This window comes from Dermacentor variabilis, chromosome 10, assembly GCF_050947875.1.
Source record: "Dermacentor variabilis isolate Ectoservices chromosome 10, ASM5094787v1, whole genome shotgun sequence".
Lineage (NCBI taxonomy): Eukaryota > Metazoa > Arthropoda > Arachnida > Ixodida > Ixodidae > Dermacentor > Dermacentor variabilis.
In genome coordinates this window covers 15,209,890-15,237,805 of record NC_134577.1, presented here as the reverse complement: position 1 = coordinate 15,237,805, position 27,916 = coordinate 15,209,890, and the positions used below count along the sequence as shown (strand labels likewise).

Genomic DNA, 27,916 nt, shown 5'->3' with positions numbered 1-27,916 from the left:
TTCTCTTTATTTGTACTGTTAAATGAAATCACAGTGATTGAAGGACCCTCTATACCAGTATAATTTGTGTGGGTGCTTTCTTTTTATTTGTTTCTTTAAAATCAAGATTGTGTCACTACGTGTGAGTGGGGCGACTGGCACCTTGTATGCCGTCTGCCTTTTGTCTCCTCCCTGAGCGCTGTCCACAGATTTCCCGGCATTCCTCGGCCGTGGTGAATTGGTACGGGACCTCGGCTGTAGCCTTCGGCGCGGATCTGGTCCTCGGTGGGTACTGCTGCTTCGGGGTGTTCGGGAAGTCGTCCCCGACCAGCATCTAGATGAGCTGCAAGCATACGGATGCAAACTAACAAAATCCACTTAAGTTGGGGCTTCTCTAGAGTGTCTCACGAATAAACTGAGGTATTTCGTTGCATTCATTCATTCATTCATTCATTCATTCATTCATTCATTCATTCATTCATTCATTCATTCATTCATTCATTCGGCGTACTACTAAAGGCCATTCTCCCATTTGCAGAACACACGGGGAGGGGAGAGGGGGGGAGTGAGTCACTATCAATTATCACGCATTCCGGTTGGCAGGCGTTACGACTTTTGTTTTAAGACAATGAACTGTGATATTAAAGAGAAGTAGCGGTAGATGTAGTACAAGCGTGCATGCAGAAATGGCACCGAGATGTGGCCCGACGCCACGAAGACCTCGAGCGCGTCCGCGCCATGTGGCAACGTCGTTATTTTTTTAGACATATTCGGTGTTTTCTGCTTCTACCCGCATGACAACCCTTACCATTTTCTCTTACAGTAAGCTGCTGTTAAGACGATCCCGGTTAAGGCGAATTTGGGGGTATGCGGAACACTGTACATTTGGTTGGTTTCACACAGGTCCGACGAAAAAGCAATCCGCTTAAAACGAAACGCTAATTCGGTTAAATCGAACTTCCGCAGTCGGTCGTTCCTGACACCTGCTCTCAGTCTAGCGAGATGTTCTGATCGTCAAACTTTGCGGAAGTGATGCTAGCTACCTAAGAAGCAAATGGTGATTCTGTAGACAAAGAAAGCTACGCACATGTCGACGAGGATGTGGAAACCCGCAAAGCTGATCCCAAAAAGGGTGATTAAGGAAGTCCTCGATGTGGCCCTGCAGTCTATAAAGTTACGGTGAGGACATCGTCCTGCAGTGCTCACACATTATCTAGCTGATAATGGCCTGGATCCTTTGGCGTATTTTTTCAGCAACAAGAGGAGAACGAAGAAATTTTTCGCAAACTAAGTGAAATTCCAGATTTCGTGACAGCGCAGAGGTTTGCGAAATGCCTGTAAGCAACATTTACTCGTGAGCTTAAGTGTTCTTAAAGCAACGTCTTGCATGACAAAATCTAACTCATTACTATTTTACATCTGCCTTTTGATTTTGGTCCAGTTTCATTCGTTGGTTTGTGTGGCTTGCCAGGAATAATGCGTTCTGTCAGTCAGATCCTTTCTCTTAAGGCGAACTTTTCATGCGGTGAGCAGATATTCACGCTTCTTTCGAGTTAGTTTTAACGGGAACCTACTGCATATAGTATTTATTATACCCAGGCGCGGCACTGGATTCATGAATATGAAGGCGAACTTGGCATAATTAAAGAGACCTGCAGTCAACTGTTTTCCCAAGAAGTATCTCGGCATTCAACAGCCCATTGCGTACAGGGGCCATTATGCGCCGCTGGGAGCAGACACCAATAATGTCTTCAGCGGCGTTTCGAGCCGGGAAGAAGCCAATTCTGCGATAGGAACTTTTTCTTGTTGTGTACGCGACACAGTTTAGTTAAGATGTACGAGGCATAGGGTCGTATACTTACGTGACTGGAGGAACACGGAAGCCACGAACGTGTTGACATCATCCCTTGTGTCGCTTGAAGGAGGCGTGATTAAGCTCGACTGGTGGGAAGGCTGGGCCTGCTCTGACCTGCGTGGTGGGAGCGAGACAGTGTCAAACGAAACAGTAAACACACTCATAGAGAACGCCGACATTAAGCAGCGTTGGGTTCGATGTACATTGGTGAGCACTTGGGCAAATATTGCGAACATATTTCCACTGCATGCGCTGTCTTGAGTAAGAAGCTTAAGCTGCCGCGTTAAGTTATAAACGCTGCACACATTTCTAGGCTACGTTCTGACTATGTGAGCAAGAATATTAGGTTTATGAAAGTGACAGAAGCATGCATGTCAAGGCTGTTGCGGAAGTGTGTAAATAACTGTGCTCCCGGAATAAATATGTTCACGGAAGTGCCGCCTCGGCCGTGAGAGGCGCTGGCGAACACTCCCAGTGCCTAACCTTGGACCCAAGAAGGTGGACGAGAGGATGGCCGCCGCGCTTTCTTAAGCTATAAAGTACCCGCATGCCTAATGCGAAAGACGTGGGTTCGACTCCCACCTGCGGCGAGTTACCTTTTCGTCCACTTTCACTTCCCTTTATCTTATTACTTCTACATTTAAATTAGACAAAACAATTACCTTCCTCTGCGCTTCATCTGGCTACATCGTCTGTTACATCGTACGGTTGTGACTAACAAAACACCGAGCCCCTCGCAGCCTCTAATCATTCTCGCTCTAGCGGACATTAATGCACGGTCTCGGATGTTGTTTATTCTCTCTTGCGGCGCATCTGTGCTAGAACTGCCTTCATAATGGCTTCCATCAGCGCCCTTGAAAGGAGGCCTCCTGGAAACTGGCAGCCGCCTTTACGGTTTGTGTATGCCTTCACTGATAGCTAATGTTTGCAAAACAATTAATAAATTCATTAGTTTTACAGTCAGGTGCATTGATGTAAATTGAGGAGGAATGAAGTGTTTTAAGGTTCCTACAAATTAGAGCAAGGGGGGTTAAGTTGGTATAAAGTGTATTACGGTGGAATAAAGTAATTAAGGTTTTATAAAGTGGAGTAAGACTGGTGCAGATTAGAATAAAGTGGATTACGGTTGGTACGAATTAGAGCAAGGTGAACAAAAATGGATTTAAGTGGAATAAGGTGTATTAAGAGTGTATAAATAAAGTAAGGTGGATTAAAGTTGATAAAATCTGTTACAAATTAGAGCAAGATCCACCTTACTTTATGTATACACTCTTAATACACCTTATTCCACTTAAATCCATCTTCGTTCACCTTGCTCTAATTCGTACCAATCTTAATCCACTTTATTCTAATCTGCACCAGTCTTACTCCGCTTTACAAGAACACAATCTCTCAACCCACAAGAATTAGAGCAACCTCAGCCACAATCATCGACCATATTCTATGCAATCATAATAATATTCTCGCAGGTGTATACAATACGAGTATAACAGATCACTCTCCTGTCTTCGCATTGATGCCTAATGATGGAAGCATTACTAGGAATGAACTAAATTCACGCACAGGTCGAATAAATTACTCGCTGTTTCGTGATAAAATTAAGAAGATAAATTTCTCCGACGTTCTCACTGCAGACAACAATACCGAATGTGACAAGCTACTGAAAACCCTCTCCCGTGTCATCTCTGAATGCAAAACAACCAATCATCACAGGTACGAGCAGCCGTTGTGTCCATGGATGACTAAGACTATATTAAGCGCCATTAAGGAAAGAGACACTTGGTATCAGAAGTGGAAACAGCAGACATAATATCTACTATTTACAGCAGTTTCGTAGCTCCCGCAATTTTGTCTGGGCGTGCCTGCGTGTGCGCGCCTGTGCGTATGTGTGCGTGCGTGTGTGCGTCTGCGTGTCAGTACGTGTGCACGTCTGTGCGTATGTGTGCGTGCGTGTGCGCATCTGTGCGCGTACGCGACTGCGTGTATGTGCGTCTGTGCGTACGTGCGTGCGTGCGCGTGTCTGTGCGTGCGTGCGTGAGCTCGTCTGTGCGTGTGTGCGTATGTGTGCGTGCCTGAGTGTGCGCGTGTGTGCGTCTGTGCGTATGTGTGTGGGTGTGTGCGTGCGCGCGTCTGTGTGCATGTGTGTGCGTGTGCGCGTCTGTGCGTATATGTGCGTGTGCGCGTCTGTGCGTATATGTGCGTGTGCGCGTCTGTGCGTATATGTGCGTGCGCGAGTTTGTGTGCGCGCGCGTGTGTGTGTGTGTGTGTGTGTGTGTGTGTGTGTGTGTGTGTGTGTGTGTGTGTGTGTGTGTGTGTGTGTGTGTGTGTGTGTGTGTGTGTGTGTGTGTGTGTGTGTGCGTGCGTGCGTGCGTGCGTGCGTGCGTGTTCGCAGCACTCGACTGCACTACACTATGTTTCCGAGTTGTCCCGAGGGAACTCATGTGCCGGCAAAATCGAAAGTGTTTTGGTTAATCACTTGTTTCGCAATAAGTTGCGCAATCAAGCGCTCCGGAGTATACGTGAGTGACTTTTACGAGCGCCACAAAATTTCGTAGAGACCGTTTCATTACACAATTTCTATATTTAACACAAATGGGAGGCACCCTATGTGCAGTGTGTTCGGAAAGTTTAGCGTTACTGGATAAATTACGAGCCATGAAAACTGTTACTAAAACCTGGCTTTTATTATTTTTCTTGCACGACACAAGGCTAGCCGGCTGTCCTCGATGACTGAGGGAGACAACTTTCTCTTGTTCGGCGACAGTAAAGGACGCGTAATGGATGATGTGTAAGCCAAGTTGGCAATGGCTTGGTTTATTGAGGCTTTTGCAATAAATCACGTATGCATAAGCTCCGGAACGTTAAGAGTGTTTTACGAGTGGTTGAGAATAGATCCTGCTTCCCTGCCTGGACAAAAACAGTTGTTCCCCAGCAAAACAATTGGCGAAACCGGATGGAAGGCTATGGGAAAGATGTGTGTTAAGGTAAATGCGTCTGGAATAAATACTGGCCTTGCAAAAAGGGTAAGTAAGGCTTCGAAAGTGTCATTGTGCCGTTATCAGCTAAGCTACTCAATAACCCGAGATAACTATCTGACAACAAGTATATGTTTGTTTGAAAGCGGGGGTCATAATCAGTGCAATGTATGACGAAACGTAAACATTATATGCCGGACTAGAAGCCTTGTGACAAATAATGAACCATGTTTTTTCTCAATATTGCGTTATACGAGATTTGTAGTAGGCTTACCCAGTGTCTTCTATGAAATAAACATATGTATTTATATTTTCTAAACTTAGAGGCTGTTTATAAGTAGTGTGTGAACGAAATTCAGGGCGTGTGAAAAAAAAAACAGCCTTAGGAGTAAATGACTTATACAGGCTATCCGGAGCGTAATACCTGTGTTTTAGGAACAGCGCAGAATTTATAATCCTGCTGTCCTGGGGCAACTATAAACACCAACAAGATAACATGTGGTGGAAATGGAGGAACATTATGACCAATAATCACGCAAAGTAAGATGCGCGTAGATGAATTACTGCGTATGTAACATCTTCTAAACATCTTCTAAACTAAAGTTCTTCTAAACTCTACCAAGTGCTCGAAGACGTTATAGGTTGGAATATGTTGTTATTGCAAGTGTGAAAGAAACAACTTCGCTGGTAATTGCGTTGTGATTCTGCAAGGCCACACAAGTCTGCACTGCTTTTTTTTTTCAAAGGTGAATGTGTGTAGAAAGTGCCGACATACCTTATTAGCAGCCAGCTCGTTGTCGAAGGTCCCCTCCTGCTTGCTGATGTCGGTTACGAACCTCGTCAGAAACTATGGTCTTGTGCTTGGACGACGTGTGTAGCCACAGTACTGCTCGATGGAAGGTTCTCGTCCCTGCAAAGCTGGGACAAATGAAGGATCATGGAAGATCATCGTCACGGCGTTCTGCACATGCTCTGTCATTCTGATCACGTGCCCCCAATGACGTTTTACCCAAACGTTATTGTTTAGCTAACAATCACATGACACGCGCAAGTCAGCTGCCTGCGCTAAGCAGTTTGTCAACAATGCTAAATGACTTGAGTCAATCGTTCAAAACAAAAGCAGCTTAATTACTGTCGATCAAGTGTCTCCTATGGTCTACAACCATAGTAGGCGAGGCCATAGACGGAAATTTTTCATGTTTCCGAGCACCAGCTTTCTGAAAACCATTATATATATATATATATATATATATCCTGACAGGCTGCCACTGGATACTGACCCTGGCAACGTATAATACACGAATCCTCTCGAGTGAAGCTAGCTTAGCAAGACTGAGGAGCTATCAGTCCTTGTTTGGGATATTATTGGCCTAGTGAGGTTAGAAGAACTGGTGAGGCTTATACAGTACTAACGGCTACGTACCCTCCTATAGAGGACTCCCAAATAAGAAGCAGCGGTTGCAGCGGTGGCGTAGAGGTAGAACACCCGCCTCGCGTGCAAGAGGTCCGTGGTTCGAATCCCGGTGCCGGCAATTTTCCACCGGATTAAAAAAAAAATGCGCGTGTTGATAAAAATTGCACAAACAGGCCTGGAGTGTGGCCTGATCCCGGTGACCAGAACCGGTAACGCACTCCCTCACCAGAGCAGGATTGGCCACCCTGGTGCAGTACTTGGCCACAACCTCCTATATGAATACAACAATCAAACCCCGGCCCTCAGTCCCCAGCAGCCGCGAAGCAACTGACCACGGCGGCGGTCAGACCTGCGACGCAGCAGAGGGTGCTAAGAATCACTGGCTCCGGACAGGCCGCCATTGGAATATGAACCTGGCAACGTTTAACGCTAGAACGTTATCTACTGAGGCGAGTCTAGCAGTGCTATTGGAGGAATTAGAGGGCAGTAAATGGGATATAATAGGGCTCAGTGAAGTTAGGAGGCCAAAAGAAGCATATACAGTGCTAAATAGCGGGCACGTCCTGTGCTACCGGGGCTTAGCGGAGAGAAGAGAACTAGGAGTCGGATTCCTGGTTAATAAGAATATAGCTGGTAACATACAGGAATTCTATAGCATTAACGAGAGGGTGGCAGGTCTTGTTGTGAAACTTAATAAGAGGTACAAAATGAAGATTGTACAGGTCTACGCCCCTACATCCAGTCATGATGACCAGGAAGTCGAAAGCTTCTATGAAGACGTGCAATCGGCGATGGGCAGAGTGAAAACTAAATACACTATACTAATGGGCGACTTTAATGCCAAGGTAGGCAAGAAGCAGGCTGGAGACAAGGCAGTGGGTGAATATGGCATAGGCACTAGGAATAGCAGGGGAGAGTTATTAGTAGAGTTTGCGGAACAGAATAATATGAGGATAATGAATACCTTCTTCCGCAAGCGGGATAGCCGAAAGTGGACGTGGAGGAGCCCGAACGGCGAGACTAGAAACGAAATAGACCTCATACTCTGCGCTAGCCCTGGCATCATACAAGATGTGGACGTGCTCGGCAAGGTGCGCTGCAGTGACCACAGGATGGTAAGAACTCGAATTAGCCTAGACCTGAGGAGGGAACGGAAGAAACTGGTACATAAGAAGCCGATCAATGAGTTAGCTGTAAGAGGGAAAATAGAGGAATTCCAGATCAAGCTACAGAACAGGTATTCAGCTTTAACTCAGGAAGAGGACCTTAGTGTTGAAGCAATAAACGACAATCTTGTGGGCATCATTAAGGAGTGTGCAATGGAAGTCGGTGGTAACTCCGTTAGGCAGGATATCAGCAAACTATCGCAGGAGACGAAAAATCTGATCAAGAAACGCCAATGTATGAAAGCATCTAACCCTACAGCTAGAATAGAACTTGCAGAACTTTCGAAGTTAATTAACAAGCGTAAGACAGCCGACATAAGGAAGTATAATATGGATAGAATTGAACATGCTCTCAGGAACGGAGGAAGCCTAAAAACAGTGAAGAAGAAACTAGGAATAGGCAAGAATCAGACGTGTGCGTTAAGAGACAAAGCCGGCAATATCGTTACCAATATGGATGAGATAGTTCAAGTGGCTGAGGAGTTCTATAGAGATTTATACAGTACCAGTGGTACCCACGACGATAGTGGAAGAGAGAATAGCCTAGAGGAATTCGAAATCCCGAAGGTAACGCCGGAAGAAGTAAAGAAAGCCTTAGGAGATATGCAAAGGGGGAAGGCAGCTGGGGAGGATCAAGTAACAGCAGATTTATTGAAGGATGGTGGACAGATTGTTCTAGAGAAACTGGCCACCCTGTATACGCAATGCCTCATGACCTCGAGCGTACCGGAATTTTGGAAGAACGCTAACATAATCCTAATCCATAAGAAAGGGGACGCCAAAGACTTGAAAAATTATAGACCGATCAGCTTACTGTCCGTTGCCTACAAAGTATTTACTAAGGTAATTGCAAATAGAATCAGGAACACCTTAGACTTCTGTCAACCAAAGGACCAGGCAGGATTCCGTAAAGGCTACTCAACAATAGACCATATTCACACTATCAATCAAGTGATAGAGAAATGTGCAGAATATAACCAACCCTTATATATAGCTTTCATTGATTACGAGAAAGCGTTTGATTCAGTCGAAACCTCAGCAGTCATGGAGGCATTACGGAATCAGGGTGTAGATGAGCCATATGTAAAAATACTGGAAGATATCTATAGCGGTTCCACAGCCACCGTAGTCCTCCATAAAGCAAGCAACAAAATCCCAATAAAGAAAGGCGTCAGGCAGGGAGATACAATATCTCCAATGCTATTCACAGCGTGTTTACAGGAGGTATTCAGAGACCTGGATTGGGAAGAATTGGGGATAAAAGTTAATGGAGAATACCTTAGTAACTTGCGATTCGCTGATGATATTGCCTTGCTTAGTAACTCAGGGGACCAATTGCAATGCATGCTCACTGACCTGGAGAGGCAAAGCAGAAGAGTGGGTCTTAAAATTAATATGCAGAAAACTAAAGTAATGCTTAACAGTCTCGGGAGAGAACAGCAATTTACAATAGGCAGCGAGGCACTGGAAGTCGTAAGGGAATACATCTACTTAGGGCAGGTAGTGACGGCGGATCCGGATCATGAGACGGAAATAATCAGAAGAATAAGAATGGGCTGGGGTGCGTTTGGCAGGCATTCCCAAATCATGAACAGCAGGTTGCCATTATCCCTCAAGAGAAAAGTATATAATAGCTGTGTCTTACCAGTACTTACTTACGGGGCAGAAACCTGGAGGCTTACTAAAAGGGTTCTACTCAAATTGAGGACGACACAACGAGCTATGGAAAGAAGAATGATAGGTGTAACGTTAAGGGATAAGAAAAGAGCAGATTGGGTGAGGGAACAAACGCGAGTTAATGACATCTTAGTTGAAATCAAGAAAAAGAAATGGGCATGGGCAGGACATGTAATGAGGAGGGAAGATAACCGATGGTCATTAAGGGTTACGGACTGGATCCCAAGGGAAGGGAAGCGTAGCAGGGGGCGGCAGAAAGTTAGGTGGGCGGATGAGATTAAGAAGTTTGCAGGGACGGCATGGCCACAATTAGTACATGACCGGGGTTGTTGGAGAAGTATGGGAGAGGCCTTTGCCCTGCAGTGGGCGTAACCAGGCTGATGATGATGATGATGATGATGAAATAAGAAGCACGACGGGGTAGGATTCCTAATCCACAAGGACATAGCGGGCAACATTGACAAATTCTGCAGCAATAATCGCCCAAAACAGATATCGCAGTTCTGTGAACTGCACGCGTTAGGGAATCTAAGGACAAACTTAATATACAAATTTACGGCCTGCATGAATATACAGCTTACGTTGCAATGCTTACGAGGGTTTTGCAAAGGTCATACTCACAAACTAATTTCATTTCAGAGCGGTGCGCAGAAGGTTTATTTTGCCCGCTTAAGATGTATTATTAGGTGCAGTTTACAGAATTGTGATGTCATTCTTCATTGCTGAGTTTGTTTATTTATTTATTTATTTATTTATTTATTTATTTATTTATTTATTTATTTATTATAACCTCAGGGCCAAAGGCATTGCAGAGGGGAGCGGTGTTAATATACAAGCAAAACGTAAAAGAACTATACAATATTCGCTCATAATACAACGTTAGCGATATCGGAAAAAAATACATAAAATATTAACACAATAACATAAAAATCCAACATTACAAAGACCCTGTTTATACACTCTTAGGTAGAAAATTTCGGAAGTGTTGGTTATCACTGATAGATACAGCATCAGAAGGAAGGTGATTCCAATCGCGACTAGCCCTGGGCAAGAAAGAACGAAATAAATTCTTAGTGTTGCAAATTTCAAGTCCAACATTGTGGCTGTGGTCGATGCGATGACATCGGTAATTTGGCCTAGAGATAAATTGGTCGCGCAGAACAGGACGATAATACAACTTATGAAAAAGAGTTGGGAAATTTGGCGGCGCGCAGACAGGGATGGGACGGCAAGATTAGACTTCATGGCAGTAACACTAGTGGTTCGATTGTAGTTCCACAGAATAAACCTAACGGAGTTATTTTCAACCAGTTCTAGTGCCGTTACAAGTTTATCCTGACTGGAATCCCATATCGATCATTCGTATTCTAGCTTGGAACGTACGTATTAGTGTTTTGTACAGCCATAGTTTAAGTTACGACGTAAGTAACCTAACATGCGGTTTGCTTTGCTAATTATACGTTCGGTGTGAAGGTTCCAGGTTAAATTAGTGGTAATGTGAATGCCAAGGTATTTGTACGAGGTGTCTGATTCTAATTGAACATTGTTAAGGTAAAAAGAAGATGTGTAGATCTTAGTGCGAGAGATATGCGCTGTTTTACATTTGCTAGTGCTAAGTTCCATTAACGATGCTTTGGACTACGTAGTAACAGCATCAAGATCGGACTGTAAGTGGGTAGTGTCATTAACAGTTCTTATTTCGCAAAAGATAACACAGTCATCAGCAAATAAAATAACGTTAGATTTTAAGAGAGACGCCAAGTCATTGATCCGAGAACCGATGCCTGCGGAACGCCTGAAGAATCGTGGCTAAAAGCAGAGCAGTACTGATTCGCGACAACAAACTGTGAACAATATGTAAGAAAAAGTTCAATCAATTTTGACAAACTAGGGTCTAAATTTAGTTGATTTAGTTTATGAAGCAGTAATCTACGTGTTAGTGTTGTAAACTCCGTAGTTTCTTTATTTGAAATGTTCAAAAATATTTTATAAGAAATTGACGATCTATAAATAACATTTGCTTCCTACCATCACTTGATTTTAAATTAATACTTCACCATATATGCACATCCCATTTATGCGCCTGACATGACGCAGACATGTCAGTGCAGACGAGCTGACGCGGCATCAACTTGTTCGCCGTCTGTTGCCGACAATGAGCCACCGAGATCGGAACAGACGTCACTGTCTGTTCCGATCACTGACACACGGCTAACAAAAGACGGGTTCACAATGTGCAACATGTGAACACATCTTCCCATTGTGAAAACGATGTGCAAGGGGACAACGCGCTATCTCGGTCGTACGGGTGAAAGCTCCAGACAAGTGTCACGTAAATAACGTTTGACTTTGCCTTTCCTGTCAGGGAACCCACGGACGCGGGTCCAACTGGAAAACCCTATCACGTGATATTCTATCGTGTTTCCTGCACGCTGGTGTATTTGCACGGTCAACTCTCGTCGCGCTTCCTAAGTAGACAAACAGATAAAACAGCGATTGCGATTAGCTCACGCCCAGTACATTTAGGTATCGCGTTAACGGAGGCAAAAAATAAAATAAAAAAAATGATATCGCTACGGCCCTGTTTCATTGAAGCATCCCATTGTCCCTTATCTCTCGTGTCTAGTTTCGACTGAAACCTATTTGTGCTCACTTGGTGTTCGATACTGAAATACAGCGTTTTCGCATGGCTGAAATCGATTTGCGGTCCAAATGTATTGTTTTCATTACCAACGTTAAATAACACTAGCGATAAATCTGGAGACTATAGGTGCCGCGATTTTCTTACCTTCACAGCCTTGGCATGCAGACTGAAATCAAGTGGTGCAACTTCAGTGCGCCTGTTCGACCAACGTAATTCGAAAAATGTGTAGCGACCTCCAGCGTCGGGATTCGGGACCTCGCTTCCCGCCATGTGGTCAGGAAACAAGTGTTTCCGGCAGTAGTGTTGGCTATGCGCTAAGCGGCACCGAGACAGCTTGCTGGTGCACCGCGTCCTTAGTAGAAGTCTCTATGAGTTGTTGGCTTGCTGCAGTTAGTGTCCTCTTAGCGTTTTGGCATGCTGCAGTTGGACTTTGGTCGTCGAGCATTTAGAAGGCTGTCCCCCCCAACCCCGTCCTGTCTTATTGCGGTAGCCGTCGCAGCAGCCATCGGAGTCAGAGTTTTCGTGTTGTCTTTCTACGGACGACACATGCGCAGTCACGCGTGAAGGATTCGAAGATCTCCAGAGCCGCGGAAGTGCGCCTGGCTCCGAAGGCGACGAAGCCAAGTCATAGCCAAGTGGACGCAACGTGACGATCCAATGAAACGGCTCTGCCGGAGCCAGGGCAGCGTTCTGGCTTCAACTCAAGCGTTGTGCACAAACACATTGTTCTCGCTGAGCAGCTGCATGCATTTCTCGCCGCGTGCACACGCTGCAGTGGGCGGCACGTTCGAGCCCATTCCACGTGGACCTCTCTCCGGGTGCTGACAAGCCTTTTTCCATCGGTCTTTGTCGACGACTACAACGCTGCTCATGATGACAGACGCCTTCAGCAAAACGCCAGACCTTGCTATAGCTTTTGATTCCTTGCCTTTCGGGTTAACCTGCTCTATATAAGCATACACACACACATTATACACACACATACATACATATACACACACATTATACACACACATACGTACATAAACACACTCATTATACACACACACGCAGACAGACAGACAGACACACACATACGCACGCACACACATACATACATACATGAAAGAGATGAACTCATGGCTTAATTTCCGAATAAAATTGAAGAGCCATTTCAACCTGTGAAGTTGGATGACCAGAGAAGCTATAGCAGATCGCACAGGGTCAGTCAAGGGTAAATATACTTATTTTCATCATTTGGTAACGTCAGTGACGATAGCTTTGTGATTAATGTGATACGCTGATTGGTTCGGTTACAACCTTACACAAAATCTTTATCGAAGTTAAGTATACGCACGACCGTTGTTGAGTGACTTGGATTAGTGTGGCACTTCGAATCGAAGTTTTCGAGCACTAACTGAGTGAACCATTTCTTGCTGGTTTTGAAATGTCCACATTGAAGTTGTTGGCAGCTCGGTTTAGCGAAGGCAAGGAATACATCTTTTGACAGTTTGAGAACGGAGAGTCGACTGGCATTATTCAAAAGTAATAGCAGGTTTGCCCAGTGGCAGTAGTGGCGCCACAGTCAGGCAGCCGCTTTGGTTCCAAGGAAGGGCAGGGGGCAATGACCCCCACGGCGGGGACAACGGTCACTACAAGGAAATGCCGAAAAACTGGCCTGAACGTGGATTGCTGACCCGTACATCTCGGCTGCGCTGACTCCGAAGTCATCCTTGATTGCTGTGCGCAGCCCCAGCAGTACTATATGGGTAGCCTTTCCACCCTCTGCTGTCTATCGAGCGTGACAGTCAATGACGCCTTCACAGCGAGGCAAACTGGATTTCCGGAGCAAGGGGCAATGACCCCCACTACGGAGACACAGTATCCAACGATGATCCCAGAGACACTGCCATCACGGCTAACCCGTGCAAAGTGCGTGGTCATGAACTTCTCGATATCACACTTGGGTCTGCCTGGAGATATATGCACAGTGGATATCGCAATTCCGTCTTTTGTTTGTACGGCACAAGCATCAATCCCCACAGTCACCGGCATTGTCCTCTTGCCATTCAAGAGGACAATTGTACATATATTTTGTCCTTTGCGTATATGGCAACGCCTCCTTCTCGGGAGTTCATGTGCTGTTCACAAATGACTAGAACCTTACGGGGCTATGAGCCATAGCATTTTCTGGTTGCTTCCGGGAGTATGAGCCACTGATGATGACAGTTTTCGACATGCTGTTATCTATGCTGTATGCGTGACTAGAATGAATGTAAGCACTGTTCACTTCACTTTGCTGAGCGCTTGTATCCTCTGCCTTACAGGGGTATGTGTGCTTACCGGGCCATGACGCTGGGCAAAACGAGAAAAAGGTAAAAGCGGGAGCCAACATTCCGACAAGTGCACCTGTCCTTTTGAAAAAAAGAAAAAGAAAATACAAGTCCACATGAAACGTTGGCTCCCGCTTTTACCTTGTTCTCATTTTGCTAATAGTCTTCAATTTCCCTCTACCGCCTTGCCAGTATTTTCCCTGGATTTCTACCGGGGTATAAGCCATTTATGATGATAGCTTTTGTTGACGCACACGAAAAATACACGGAACCCTAGCCATATACAGCTTCGCTATAAAATATAATTTGATTGCCCTGCAATGTGCTCTTCCAACCAAAGAACGAAACTTCCTGACTACAATTCAGCTCATAAGCGCGTTGAAATAGTGGAGCGGAAATTCCAGGTGCGACGGTGCATATGGCGCGGAACGGAGGAATTTCAGAGAAAGAGGGATGAACAACGACAACAAAAAATGTCCACGCTGTTTTAAATAGTAGCGCCCACCAGAAGCAGAACACGCCCATCGGCGCTGCAATCCTGGCCGATTATTTTAACTAATTGCGACCAGTTATTTCGGCGGACATAGGTGTCGGTAACTTTACTGCGCCTATAGCGGGCGAGCTCGATCGCTCGGAGCACGGAAACGCTGTGAGACGAAATTCGGGGTTTCACAGGCGCGTGCAATACTCGCACTCGCTGACGATGGGCTTGCCGCACACGTGTTCGCGGACGCATGAGTCAGCCGCGTTGCGATGAGAAAAGAAAAAAAAAAGAAAGAGAGAATCAAACCGGACGCCACTCGACACGCATCAGAACCGTTGTTCGCCGTACGAACATCTATCTCCCTATACACCTACACTGCACCCTCAGAGAGCGTGGGCCTAAATTTGCGCGCACCCCTTGTGCGCGCAAAACCGCTGATCGCGATGACTGCTGCGACGACTGGACAGCACTACACGTGTTGCCTGCGCCTGCTCTATGTAGCTCGACGGCCTTCGAAACGCGATAGAGTTAGGCGTCAGCCGTTTCGTAGCTGTCATTCAAACGGCAACGAATACACAACAAAAGGCCGCCACTCGATTTTCATCATTCCAACGGATACTGGTTACAGAGCACGTCGAAATACGAATGGATAGCCGTGTTTCTTCACTGTTCCCTAGCTAGCTGTTCGTGTACCGCGCGCCGCCGCGCGGAAAAGCGTCAGCCAAGCCACCTCGCTTTCTCTCGTACCTCCGAACAATGCTGCATCCCGCGTCGCGAAATCCACGCAGCACTGCCGGAAGCTAAGAATTGCCTAAACCTTACGAAGCTAGTCCAGATAGTTTATAGAAGGCGCACAGACATTTAACTGTAAAATGAATTAGATACTCGTAAACTTGTAGCCTGTAATTAACTACTGCGTATGACTGTACGTGGTAGACGTATGTTATGTGTACATTGGTCAGTAATATAAAATGGAGCACCAACATTTTTGCAAAAGTCGGCAGTAGCTAAACGAACATGCACTTCCTAAAATTGTTCATGTAGACTAAATGTTCAACAGGAAAACTAATTGTTATGTATCTAGTCCCTAAATTTGAAACCGCTCATCACGAGTTACTGTCATTCAATATAAAAATTGTTGCTGCCTTTTACATTTGCTCACCACTGTATACGTGCGTGTGCGTATGTGTGTGCGCGCGCGTTCAGTTCCGAGCTTGCATGCTATCATTAGGTTGTTTACGTGGTTTTTGAAACGATCCTAGTCATAAGTTATATTCTTCAGAGCTGTCTATAAACTAAGTTGTTCCGCATTAGATATCCCAGTAGAGGCAGTATAAATAATACTTACCTCATTGTTTTATTACTGAGTTACAGTTACATGAATGAGTAAAGGCAAGGCGCAAAAGACCAGGACTGAAGAAGGACACAAGCGACAGGACCGGCGCTACTCACAACTAAGTTCATTTCCGCAACAAGCCTGCCTTATGTAGGTCAATCAAGCCGAATCACACACGAAACATTAGAAGTACAATACAGCAATCCATCGACCATTCAGGAATCATATCTGGCACAAAAGATCAAATGAGCAACCAAGAAGCACACGTGGAGCAGCACGGGAAGCAATTCATCGAACAGAGTCTTTTCCAAGCCAACGGGGAGAAAAAACGAGGCATAAAAAGTACCGTGTACGCTTCACTATCAACTATCCAAAACATAACACCACTCAAACGCCTAAGGCCCAGTCAGTGATAAAACCCGCACGACTATCGGAATAATGACAAACGAATAACACGGAAGAACATGAAGAAAGGGCGTCTAGGTACAACGTCTGCGTCAAAACTAAGATCTCTAATAGTCACTCACCTAAAATATTGAGAAAACGTGTGACCGCGCGAAAAATGAACCATGTGACCAACAATGAAATGGACAGAACAGTTGAACGATAAAGTATCTAAAGAACAGCGTCTGCACCAACAAAAAAACGAAAAAAAAAGACGAAAAACCTGTAAGAGCCACTAGAAAATCGTCAACAAAATAAAAACTAGATAAATAAAAGAAAGAAAGACGGAAAAAACCTAAATGAAATCACTCTAACATGCGGCCTAAATGAAACCTTCTAAAAAAGTAGTTTCCTTGTCACTAAGCACAATGGACGGCCTACTGACGCATTCGTTTCCCTCTTCCTTGATAAAATAGGCTTCGATAATCTCCCACTCGAACCTGTCTTTTCCAAACTTCAAAAATTTAGTTTTGTCGAACTGAGGGTGGCAATTAGTGCATTCTCTGCAATGCTTTGCAACGAAGCTCCCTTCGTTGTTGCGCAGATTACGACAATGTTCCATTGCACGCTCATTGAAACATCGACCTGTTCGTCCGATATAGCAGCGACCATAGCTTAGAGGGATTTGGTACACGACACGTGTCCTGCATTCAGTGAACTTCTTCTGATGCTGAATTGAACAAACAGGGCGTTTCTCTCGGTTCATGGCACAAAGCTTAGACAACTTGCAAGGCACCGGGAAGAAAACCTGAACATTTACAGTTTATTAGTGAGTTGACGCTTCAGCATAAAGGCCGTTTTTTTTAATTTTTGGTAGCTGTCGTAAATAAACTGTGGCACAGACCAACGGAGGAGGAGGAGGAGGGGAAAGGTAGGGAGGTCAACCAGACGCACGTCTGGTTTGCTACCCTACACAAGGGAAGGGGTTTTAAGGGAAGAAAAGAAAGGAGATCATTGTCAAATTCAGTGACAATTTCTTTTTTGATCTGCTGCATATCCTTATGCCATCACTTAATCGCGAACCCTTATGGGCACAACGGCTGACACACGAAGTGGAAATATCTCGCTGCTAACCACAATGCCAAATAATACCAGAACATAGTATATCTTTCTTTAACCTCGGCACTCTAGTTGGCACTCAGTAGCAACCCCGACTATCCCTAGTATCCTGAGCGCAAACTCGTTGTGATGGCTGTTCATCAAGCGGCCGCGCTCCACAGGGAAGTGCCTGTTGAGAATTGGACGCTATGGATATTTAATATACTCAGCGCTGCATAGCATTTGTATCGCCTTGGCACATTCATTACGGGGGATTGGCCTAGGATGGGCACGTACCAACATCACGTACTCAGTGCCGACCTTGTTCGGGCACATACCCAGTGAGCCAGTCATCTGCTAGGCCAGACAGCAGCCAGCAGCAAGTTGTCTATTCGGGCACGTACCCAGCAGCCCATGTCTGCTCGGCAAGGCAGACCGCATCTAGCTGCCCCAAGTTGACACTATTTCCATAAGCGGCCAGAAGCATACAAACAACAAAGTGTGTGTGTATGAAGGGAGGATAAGAGCAAAAGAAAGGCTATTGTTTTAAAAAATGGAGGCCCGAATAAAAATTAATGCGACCAGTAGATTTAATCTTTCTCCTCTTAACTGCGACAAACCTCACCAAGTTAGGCGCAGCGGATTCTGAGCAAAACGAAGTTTCCGTTTCCCATGTATTCAGATAGGAGCACGCGATCGAGGCACATGTTTCGCTTAATGGGGAAAGAGTGTGTGACGGAGGCAGTGGGTCGATGAGATGGCAGCCACGCATGGGACGACACATGGAAACCGACAGCGCGCAGCTGCGCCCCCATCCGACTACAGCCGCCGATAAGCGGCTTGCCCAGGTATATGAGAGCGCGCCGACGTCTCCCGACAGGTAGTACGCATTCGCTTTGTTGCAGCCGTACTCGTGGCACGCTAAAACTACAGATTCGAGATGCGTCACCACGCATTCCTGGCTCACCTGCTTCTGCTAGTGGCCGCGTGCGCAGCGCAGAAGCTACTTACTCTAGAAGAATGCAAAGGTAAGTTCACTTTATTTCACTCGCTTTACTTACAAATGCTCTCGCCACACTTATGATATCCCGTACATCGTCTTGTACAGGGGGCTTCGCGTAAATTGAACGAATGATTTAAAAAGAAGTGGTTGGCCGCAGACGAGTGAAATCAGTGACGTATGGTTTGCCGTCGCGTTGCACTCATCAAATGTTTTTTTAATATTCCGCTTAATTCGTTAATTAACTGTTATGAATTATTCAAAGAACATTAGTATTCACTTTAGGGCCACGTTCCTTTGGTTACGTTGTACAGGGGGTTCAGAAACGACCGATCCAATTTTGTGGCAACGTACCTGCGGCGTGATGATTTTTTTCGGCGTTTAAGGAAAGCCCGCGAAATATGAATTATAACCACGTGACTGCGCTCATGCGCCGTCGCATTAGAACGCTCCCAACCGTGCTTCGAGCCTATCGCCTATAAGGGACGACGGCGCTTCGTCTCCGTGTGCCACCGTCAAAGATGCTGACGCACTGTGAAGCCGGTGCCTATGCAGACGCGGCCGCTCAATTCGCGCACGAGCGCAATCCCGTAGTTTTATTTCATATTTCGCGGGCTTTCTTTAAACGCCGAAAAAAATTGCCACGCAGCATGTACGCTGCCACAAAAAAATTCGACCGGTCATTTCTGAACCCACGAACGAAACGCACTTGGCCCTAAAGTGAATGTTAAAGATTTTGCATAATTGATCTTAGTTAATTAACTACTAAATCGAGATATTAAAAATATAGTCTAAGAAGCGCCCCATGACGGCAGACCATATGTCGTTGGTTTTATTCAGCTACGCTCAACCATGTTTTAAATCCTTGGTTCAAGTTACGTGAAACGCCCTGTATATATAGCACATCTTTTCAAGCTAAGAAAGAAACGGGGACTGCAGCGCGATTTAGGCGGGTTTCTTGAAATACGTGCACGATAAATTGCAAAGAGCAAGCAACTAGTTACTTATCAACTTTTTCGTTCGTGAGCGCTCTTTCCCATCGGCCGGTCAGCTTCGCTTTGATATGCCTGCAGCGCCACGATTCAATTGGTGGCGCTTTTATTTTTCTACGAACAATTCTAGTGTAAGTGATTTTCGCGAATAGGGGCCTTGAATAGTAGCGGTAGTGAATTCATGATCCCTTAGCAGAAATCCTACGACTAGCACAAATTTTCGAAATGTCTGACGTTAAAGTGGGCTACGCAATGCGCTCCAGTCGAGTTTCTCGAAATCGATGCAATTGAAGCGTCTTCTGCAACACTACAGTCAAATCGGATTCCATATATTTGACGTAATTGCTTCAGAGTTAATTCTGAAGAGAATAGAAGGCAATGAGCGCAACAAAGTGCAAGCAGGCTCACGAGGGTGTAGTTTATTAGCGGTGTAGCTAAGCCGAGTTCATCAAGATTCAGCTCGCTTGCAGCGCAAGAGACGATGTAAACGCAGGAAGAAAAGCCCACAGGACCAGCGCTGTTGTTTAACGTTAAATTATAGACATACGAGAGCATAGGCTACATTCGAGCAGGCTATTACAGAATGCATCCAATAAATCAAGGCTCACATAACGCTCTCATACACACGACAGAGGCACAGACATACTAAGCTTTAATTACGGAACTAATACAATAAAGAAAGTAAAGCTAAGTTGGGCACACCATGTGTACTACCGATAATGTATGTCTTTAAAGCTAAAATAATTACACTACTCTTTTCGTCTCGTTCCACATAATTACCGCTAAATAACTGGAACATACTGTATACGTGGATGGAACCTGCGTGGAAGGAACGTCATTGAGCGTCGGCGCTTCCTTCAGTCAAACTTCTCGCCACTGTTAATACATGTCACTCTTAAGCATTGTTTCACGTAAGTTTCATTTATTGAATAGAACATCTTAATCTCGTTTCACTTAGCAAATTGAACATTTATGCACATATGTTGCATTGCTTAGTGGCACTTATGCGGAACGGAATTGGTGGCTGTATCATACCTGCATACGCGAATGTCATGTAGAAATAAACCAGACGCAAAGGCTGAGTGCAAGTATAGAGTTCGAAACTAAATCGCGAAATCAAATCGAATTAATTAGTTTGCTGTTCCCAACTAAGTGGGGCATGACCGTGCACCAAAAACGTTGGTTACAAGAAACGCGTCTGTCCGAGCGCTGCAATTTGGCGTAAATGGGCTCACCGTTCACGTTGTAGACGGTCCTTGAGACAGCGCTGCACATAAGTCTGGGACGTGACGTTATACGGGGAGCTTGTCTTGCGCGCTTTTATTGCGTTTGCACCCTGTTTTCAGCTGCAAGCAAAGTGGACAGAACTGTTGGGCGAACGTTATGGGTCGTCGACCCTCAACAGTTCAATGCGGGAGAGTTAGGACATTTCGTTAACAGCAAGTGCAATTATCGAAAAGAATCTCTGAATAATAAGCGTGTGACGTTTCGTCCACGAGATCTCGGCATACAAGTGTTTTTGTATTGTGTCCCCGTCGGAATGCAACCGCTGAAGCCCGCAACTGAACCGGCGACATTTTGTACGCAGTAACAGAGCGCTAGCCACTCGGCCAATGCATCAGGTACTAAAAGGTCCGTCGCTAGTCCGCCTTTAGATTCCGCTATGCCTTTTTTTTTTTTTGATCATAGCAAAGCTAGAATTGACAAGGAGCTACTGATCCCGTGTTTACTTATTCGCCAGCCGCTTGTTCGTCAGCTACCTGGCATAATATATCTCGAAGGAAGGCAGGCTTAGCTCCAGGACAAGTCCTGACAAAATGATTGTTAAACGCAGAAGTGCTCTCTTTAACTAACCGCTCAACTGATATGAATAAAACCGCTAAAGAATTAGCTAGGCCCATGAATTTAAAACGATGAAAAGAAATTATAGTGACTGTTCCGAGCTGCTTTGGACTCAAATATGTGGTGAGAAATACCGAAGTATTGCGATTTATTCAGTAAAGAGAAAGTATATCCTCCACGCATTAAATGTGATTGCGCTTCATCGGTTGCGTTCCAATGAAATGAGTGAAATGCAAATAGTTCCTGCTAACCGCCTGGTGCGGCAAACTACTTGGGTGGTCCTGAGCGTCCATCCAAATTCTTTCATGCGCTCCTACTTTCTTGCTGCAGAAAAGAGCCCCGCTTTCAAGAATGTCACCATTTCGCCTTGCGACAAAGATCCTTGCGTGATCAAGAGAGGCGAGAAATACAACGTCAGCTTCAGCTTCGAAGCGAGTGAGTATGGTTGCACATTCGGAATGACGTAACCATTGTGGTATGTACAGAATTTTGCGTCGAAGAGACACTAAAAAGCAGTACACTAAATCAGTTTAGACGGATAAAACGCTCTTTGAAAACTCTGTTGTCGTTAATTTCGAAACGATAGGTTGATTATTATAAGAAAAAAATCAAAGTTCGTTCGTTTGTTTTTTCAATTTCGCACCGAATCTTCAACGCTGGTACGTCACTGTGACATCACAGATTTTAAAGCATTGCTTTCGTATTTATGCTAACGTTACCTTAGTTAAAATTCTCATAACTCGCCGTGTTGAATCTTTGGCTCCTACAGAACACGATGTGGTCTATCTTTACCGCTAAAGAATTAACTATGCCCTAAAATACATTGTCAAAATCCTTGACGTCACAGTGAGCTTGTGCGGGAACTTCAAGGAGGCGTCGATAGCCGTCTTTTGTGATTGCGCTTACTCTGGCTCATCAGGCATCTCACCGTGGTAAGAGTGGTGTTTTTGATAGCGTAGAAGGGTAGTTCGCTGATAGAGCAGACATAATTTTTCTCTTTGGTGCCCCTTTTATTAGAAGCGCCAGGCATAAACAACTGACTTTTTTGTGCGCAGCGCACTCAAACACCATTGAACCCACATCAGTATTGTTTAAGGGTTCCAAATAAAAAAAAATTCAATCAGCATACAAAAATATTTGTAACAACATCGGCGGCAATTAGCATGATCAACATGTTAGTACAACGTAGGGCTAATAAGTGACTTTTTTTAGATTTTGTTTCAAACAAGTGCAAAGAAGGAACACGTGTAATAATCGAATTCAGGTTATTCAAGATCCTGCCTCAAAATTGCTAACTGAGTATAATTAGAGCGCACTCGCGCTAATAGAAAAAGCTGCCAAGAGCGCTAATTATCCCTCTGACAATCACGCAATATCGCAGTAGTTAACTTACTTCCAAATAAGTTCGAACAGGAAGGAAACAACCATGTGTGCCTATGTTGCATACTTTCGGTATACCGTTTGTTTTAAACAGGCGTGCTGCGTTTGTAATAGGCAGGGAGTGCGTTGATATACGAAGAAACCCCTCACCCCTTAAACTTAATTCGCACTCAAGATTTGCGCAAATGCGGCAATTCATCGTGGATGATTTTTCTTTTTTTTTTTCTAAACACTTTTGGGTGCACTGCTCCCTCATTTAGTCAGCATAAGAAACACTCGTTATCCAGTTGACCTACAAAAGATGGCCGACCTTCCGCTTACGGCAACACTGAGTCAAGGGTAGATTTGCAAATAGCGAGGATGTGATATAGAAAGACGCAAGCTTTAACCATATGATAGAGAAATGTGGCGAGGAAGAGATGGCGGCAAGCATAGCGGCACCAGCTTGTGTGCCCCTACTTTATCTCTACTTTTCGGGGCGACGTCCGCCATCTTGCGCAAGTCGAACTAGATGTGTGGAGAAACGCACTTGCGGAATGCTGCATATCGCCCGTGCATCTGACATTGCTAGGGCTCAGCAAGAACAGTCGTGCACCAACTTAAGCAAAGTTCCAATCAAAAGAACTTTTTGTACAGGCGGATTTACGCTGGTGACCTAAACCAGCCATTTTTCAGCCTGATCGCTTATTACACAAATGCAGAGGAAAGTCTCCAACATACGAATAAAGTGGTGTCATGTAGAAGGATTGGACTTTGGGCAAACTTGTATTTGGCAATGTCGAAAACGGCACTCGCAAAACACGCACTATACTAAAAAGGGCAGGAGCAATAGGCGCTGCTTGCTGACAAAAAAAAGATTGAAAATGAGTCCCACCGCACTATTAAAGTCAGATAAAGGAAGTAAATTTAACAGATCTATTATTTGTTCATGCTTGACGAAATACGAATTCATAAAATTAAATTCTGATTCACCAGAAAGTGACACAGAGTAACGAAAGGAACCAATACAGGTGCTTCTCATTAGAAATGGCTATTTTTGTCATATTTGAGAAAATACCCGCTTTCGCTAGTTAGTACTTGTCTTGATCTGAACTGACGTCAGGATATAAACTGTGGGCTCCCAAACGTCTGTTTCGTCGCATTGACTATAGGTCAGTGTCCGCAGTTTCTTCAGTGTTTCACACGAACAACTACGGCTATGTTTATATATATATATATATATATATATATATATATATATATATCTCAAGGAAAAGTTCTGTAGGTCCGGTGCATAGATAGTTGAAGAAACGAAGGAGCACACTTACGAAAATTCCATTTTTAATGTTGTAACGTTTCGGCCGTGGCACGGCCGAAACGTTACATTAAAAATGGAATTTTCGTAAGTGTGCTCCTTCGTTTCTTCAACTATATATATATATATATATATATATATATATATATATATATATATATATGTTATGCTACCTTTATGATTCATTACAGGATTTGTTAGCTGATTTGAGATCTTTTCTCTTTTTTTCAATTCAGTGTTCAGTTTCAATTAAGGCACCTTACTTCTATATTCCCTTCAGTTTATTTTGCCCATTTATCGTATTATCACGCACACTGCTCGCCAATGTTCGGAGGTGCAGGCCCCGTCGAACCCTATACAGGGATTTTCGCCAGTACCCACCAAGTGTCAGTGATGCTGAAATGGTTTATTTATTTATTTATTTATTTATTTATTTATTTATTTATTTATTTTAGTCTAATGTAATGCTAACGTCATGCTACGCGCGGCCATGCAGCTAGCGACGCAGACTTCGTGATGCTGACCACGGTGGACCAACAGCAAACCAACACGACAAGCGTTCAGTCCGCGCGCTCGATGAGCTGCCACTTCATCGACCTGCCCTGCAACTTGACCAAGGGGGAGGTCGTCCAAGGATCAACGACACTGAGACTGTACGGTGCATTCATGCCCGTAAGTCAACCATCGCATTCGCATTGTTAAAAAGCCTCGGCTCAGGCTGGTTAATTGCTGATGAGGTCGAGCACCCAGGAACTTAACTTTTGCCTCTGATAAGAGTCAGTCATCAACTGCAGAAACTTGCGACTGCTCTGATGACTTTCCTAGAATCAACGGATCTGAGAAGATCCACTTTATCTACTTTCAATCTCTCATGCTCTCTCCCCCGTCCAAGGTGGCCAAACGGACATCAGTCTGGTTAACCTCCCTGCATTCATTTGTTTCTCTCTCTCTCTCTGACACTTTGCTCGGGAGATCCTCTGTGAATGCACGAAAGCGGAGAAATCATTTCGTTGAATCTCAAGTGAACAAGTTATGACGTGTTTTTGTGTGCTTAAAAGCTTCACTAATTTATGGCGTGGGACATCCCAACAATGGGGCTGCGAGACGCACCGTAGTAAAGAGATACCGATTTAGATCAAGTAGAGGTTCCTTGACATGCACCTAAAATACCTACCATGGCGGGAGTTCTCTGAGCATTATTAGGATGCTTGGTCCGGAAACTATTTAAATAAATGGAAACATAATCCTGGTCAGCATCAACTAAACCAACTTTAACGTTTTTCGGCGTGATATCTGTTTTGTGTGGTAAGCTGCAGATATTTAAATTGTGTTGCAATATTTCTTTACGAATTTTTCACATCTCTCGCACTACATTTCAGGATCAAGATAAAAAAAAAAGATTATTTCATCAGTCTGTAGAATTAGGCTTTCTATGTTAAATACGAGAAATGTTAGATTGGTTCTGCTATTCTCGAGAACGGGATCATTTCTGCTTTTCACTTGCATTTAAATAGGGCTCATTCTGAGCTAAAGATGTAAACGTTAGTTTGAAATCAGGAAATCGCCTTAATTTCACTACTCAAACGCCACGCGCAACGCGAGGATGTCTTTGACAGCGTCTAGACGAATTTGAACTCGCTGTACCTAAGTGATACCTAAATTCTGCTGGAATCAGCATCTTGGGGGGCCGGAGGTTTGTACAGTCTTAGAGGAAAAAACTGGTCAACCGAAATAAATCACTATGCTTAGAACTTCGTAAATTTGGCATCAAAAACAAATAGCGATTTTGTAAACCTCTAAAGCGTGCAACTATAGCAATTAAGTATCACGTGGAGTGGTCACACCGTGTGTAAACTGTAAAGTTCATGAAACTCGTACTGACTGACCAATCAGCGCATTTTTGATGGCTGAATTGGTCTATTTTTGCCGTCTTCAGTGATGCAGTTCACACTGCACAGATATTTATCCTGTGCTGAGTTGTAGTTTCAAACATATGGAGGTGAGCGATAGGTTGAGGGTCCAGTTTCAGGCCGCATTCCGATGGGGACGGAATGCAAATACGATTGTGGAGCATGATTTGGATGCATGCAAAGAAAGAAAGAAAGAAAGAAAGAAAGAAAGAAAGAAAGAAAGAAAGAAAGAAAGAAAGAAAGAAAGAAAGAAAGAAAGAAAGAAAGAAAGAAAGAAAGAAAGAAAGAAAGAAAGAAAGAAAGAAAGAAAGAAAGAAAGAAAGAAAGAAAGAAAGAAAGAAAGAAAGAAAGAAAGAAAGAAAGAAAGAAAGAAAGAAAGAAAGAAAGAAAGAAAGAAAGAAAGATGTGGTCAAAATTAATCCAGAGTTTTCCATGCGGCGTCCCGGATTGGCAATTTTCTAACGTTAAGCAACGCAACTGGCATAAACATGTAGCATAAATTTCAATTTCTTTCGACTGTGGGAAATTTTTGCACTGAATCAAATGTTTACGAAGAAAATTGTAATAACTTTGGTAATGGACCAATGCTGTCTGTCTGGGTGACTTTCTAAATATTGCTGAAGCTACATTTCGGAGAAGCTGGCGGTTTTTTACGCGCGACTGACTGTGCTCATGTGCCGTGCTTGGGATTTTCAAGCTGCTGTTTGCAATAACTCAGACAACCCCTTTTAAGACGCAATATAATTCTATCTGACGAAGATGCAGTTTGGAGACATTTCTTGTGTTTTGAGCACCATTTACAAAATACCATTCTTCGAACTATTTTTTTTTCAGAGGATGTTATTACGTCCACAGATGTGGGCTCCAAGTCCTAGCTCGAAAACTACTTCAGACTGGGAATCGCAATCGGCTACCTCACGTGCAGTGTACTTAAAGAAACCGCCTAGACACCTGAGAAGTTTACCTGAAGGAAACCATTGCGGCCAAAGTTAGCGAAACGGAAGAACTCAATATGGTCGCACGGTGACGCCGCCAACAAACACCGATAGCAGGTCCATATTCCAACTCTGTCTCACATATTTTGCGCATAACACCAAATGATCACAAGAAAGTGGAGAAAAAGGGTTAAATAGTGTGGTGCTATAGAGCAAGATATGTCCGTTGTGGCCAACGTTTCAACGTGCGTGCTTTAACACTGACTCGAATTGACGAAGACAGGTCCACCTTTCCAAACGTAGGCTGCAGAGCCATATCTCGTTCAACCCCTGTTTGCCACTTTGAACGTGTCTGTGAACCTTGAAAACAAGGACGAATGCACTGTTCGGCGCAGCACGCTGTAACTATTTTTCTTTGGTAATTCCGATTCTAGGTATTCGTGTTGGCGTGTAAAATTGTGTTTGCAGCACCCTAAATAGATTACGGCACTCCATCCTTTACTAAAATTTGAGGTTCTTGAACAAACCGAGCCGTGATGCCCATTTCTTCTATAAACAGGGCAACATGACCTACGAGCTTGATGTCGCCGGGGACAAGGAAACCCTCGCATGCGGAGTCGCCCACCTGACCGTCGAATGAACGGTTCCATCGAAGACGAGTCACGTGACATAGAGAAGAAACGCGCAGGCCCAGCTTACCATGCTTGCACGAGCAGACTGCTGCCAAGCTGCTTTCGCCGAGGGACGTGAAGCCGAACTGCCGCTCATTTCTACACTCAGCATTCATCGGTGGTGTGACCTGGAATCAACGTGCACATTTAATGCTGTGTCGTCTTTAATGTCTGTTTTCGATCTAGCCGCTCAAGCTTGCGAAAATGTACGCAACTAAATTGTTGATGTGCAGTGCGCCCTTCGACACGCGCTGAATATGGCAGTTTATCATGACAATGCTTAAGTGAATAAAGGTAGCAGCATGAATGGATTTGCATGTTATTTTGTTATTGCTTTCTTTATGCCAAGGTATTGCTGGTAAAGTGAAAAGCAAAGCTACGGGGTTTCGTTCGCTGTTATCCTCTGCTCGCTAAGTGTTCTTGCTTATTTCCTTAATGCTTTTTAAATAATTTCTATGCTTGCTGATTTTGGGTTCATCTGCCTTATAATCTAATCTTGTAGCACTTGTACACCAACACACTTCTGTATTTTTACGCTGTTACAATAAATGTCAAATACCAAAATATA

The 27,916-nt window shown here is 44.3% G+C and overlaps 1 protein-coding gene and 1 long non-coding RNA gene across 2 annotated transcripts; one reads left to right on the top strand and one right to left on the bottom strand.

The window, feature by feature from the left end:
* LOC142560000 (uncharacterized) lies at nt 1-20,799 on the bottom strand. Its single transcript, XR_012823269.1, has 4 exons — nt 20,552-20,799; nt 5,585-5,727; nt 1,842-1,948; nt 1-322 (listed from the first exon to the last, which is right to left on the bottom strand). It is a non-coding gene; the product is annotated as an uncharacterized LOC142560000 (long non-coding RNA).
* On the top strand, nt 18,177-27,916 carry LOC142559999 (mite group 2 allergen Lep d 2-like). The gene is made up of 4 exons (XM_075671731.1): nt 18,177-18,352; nt 21,489-21,593; nt 24,329-24,504; nt 27,237-27,916. Exons 1-4 carry the CDS (start codon nt 18,265-18,267, stop codon nt 27,315-27,317), a joined length of 450 nt encoding a protein of 149 aa, XP_075527846.1. The 5' UTR covers nt 18,177-18,264; the 3' UTR covers nt 27,318-27,916.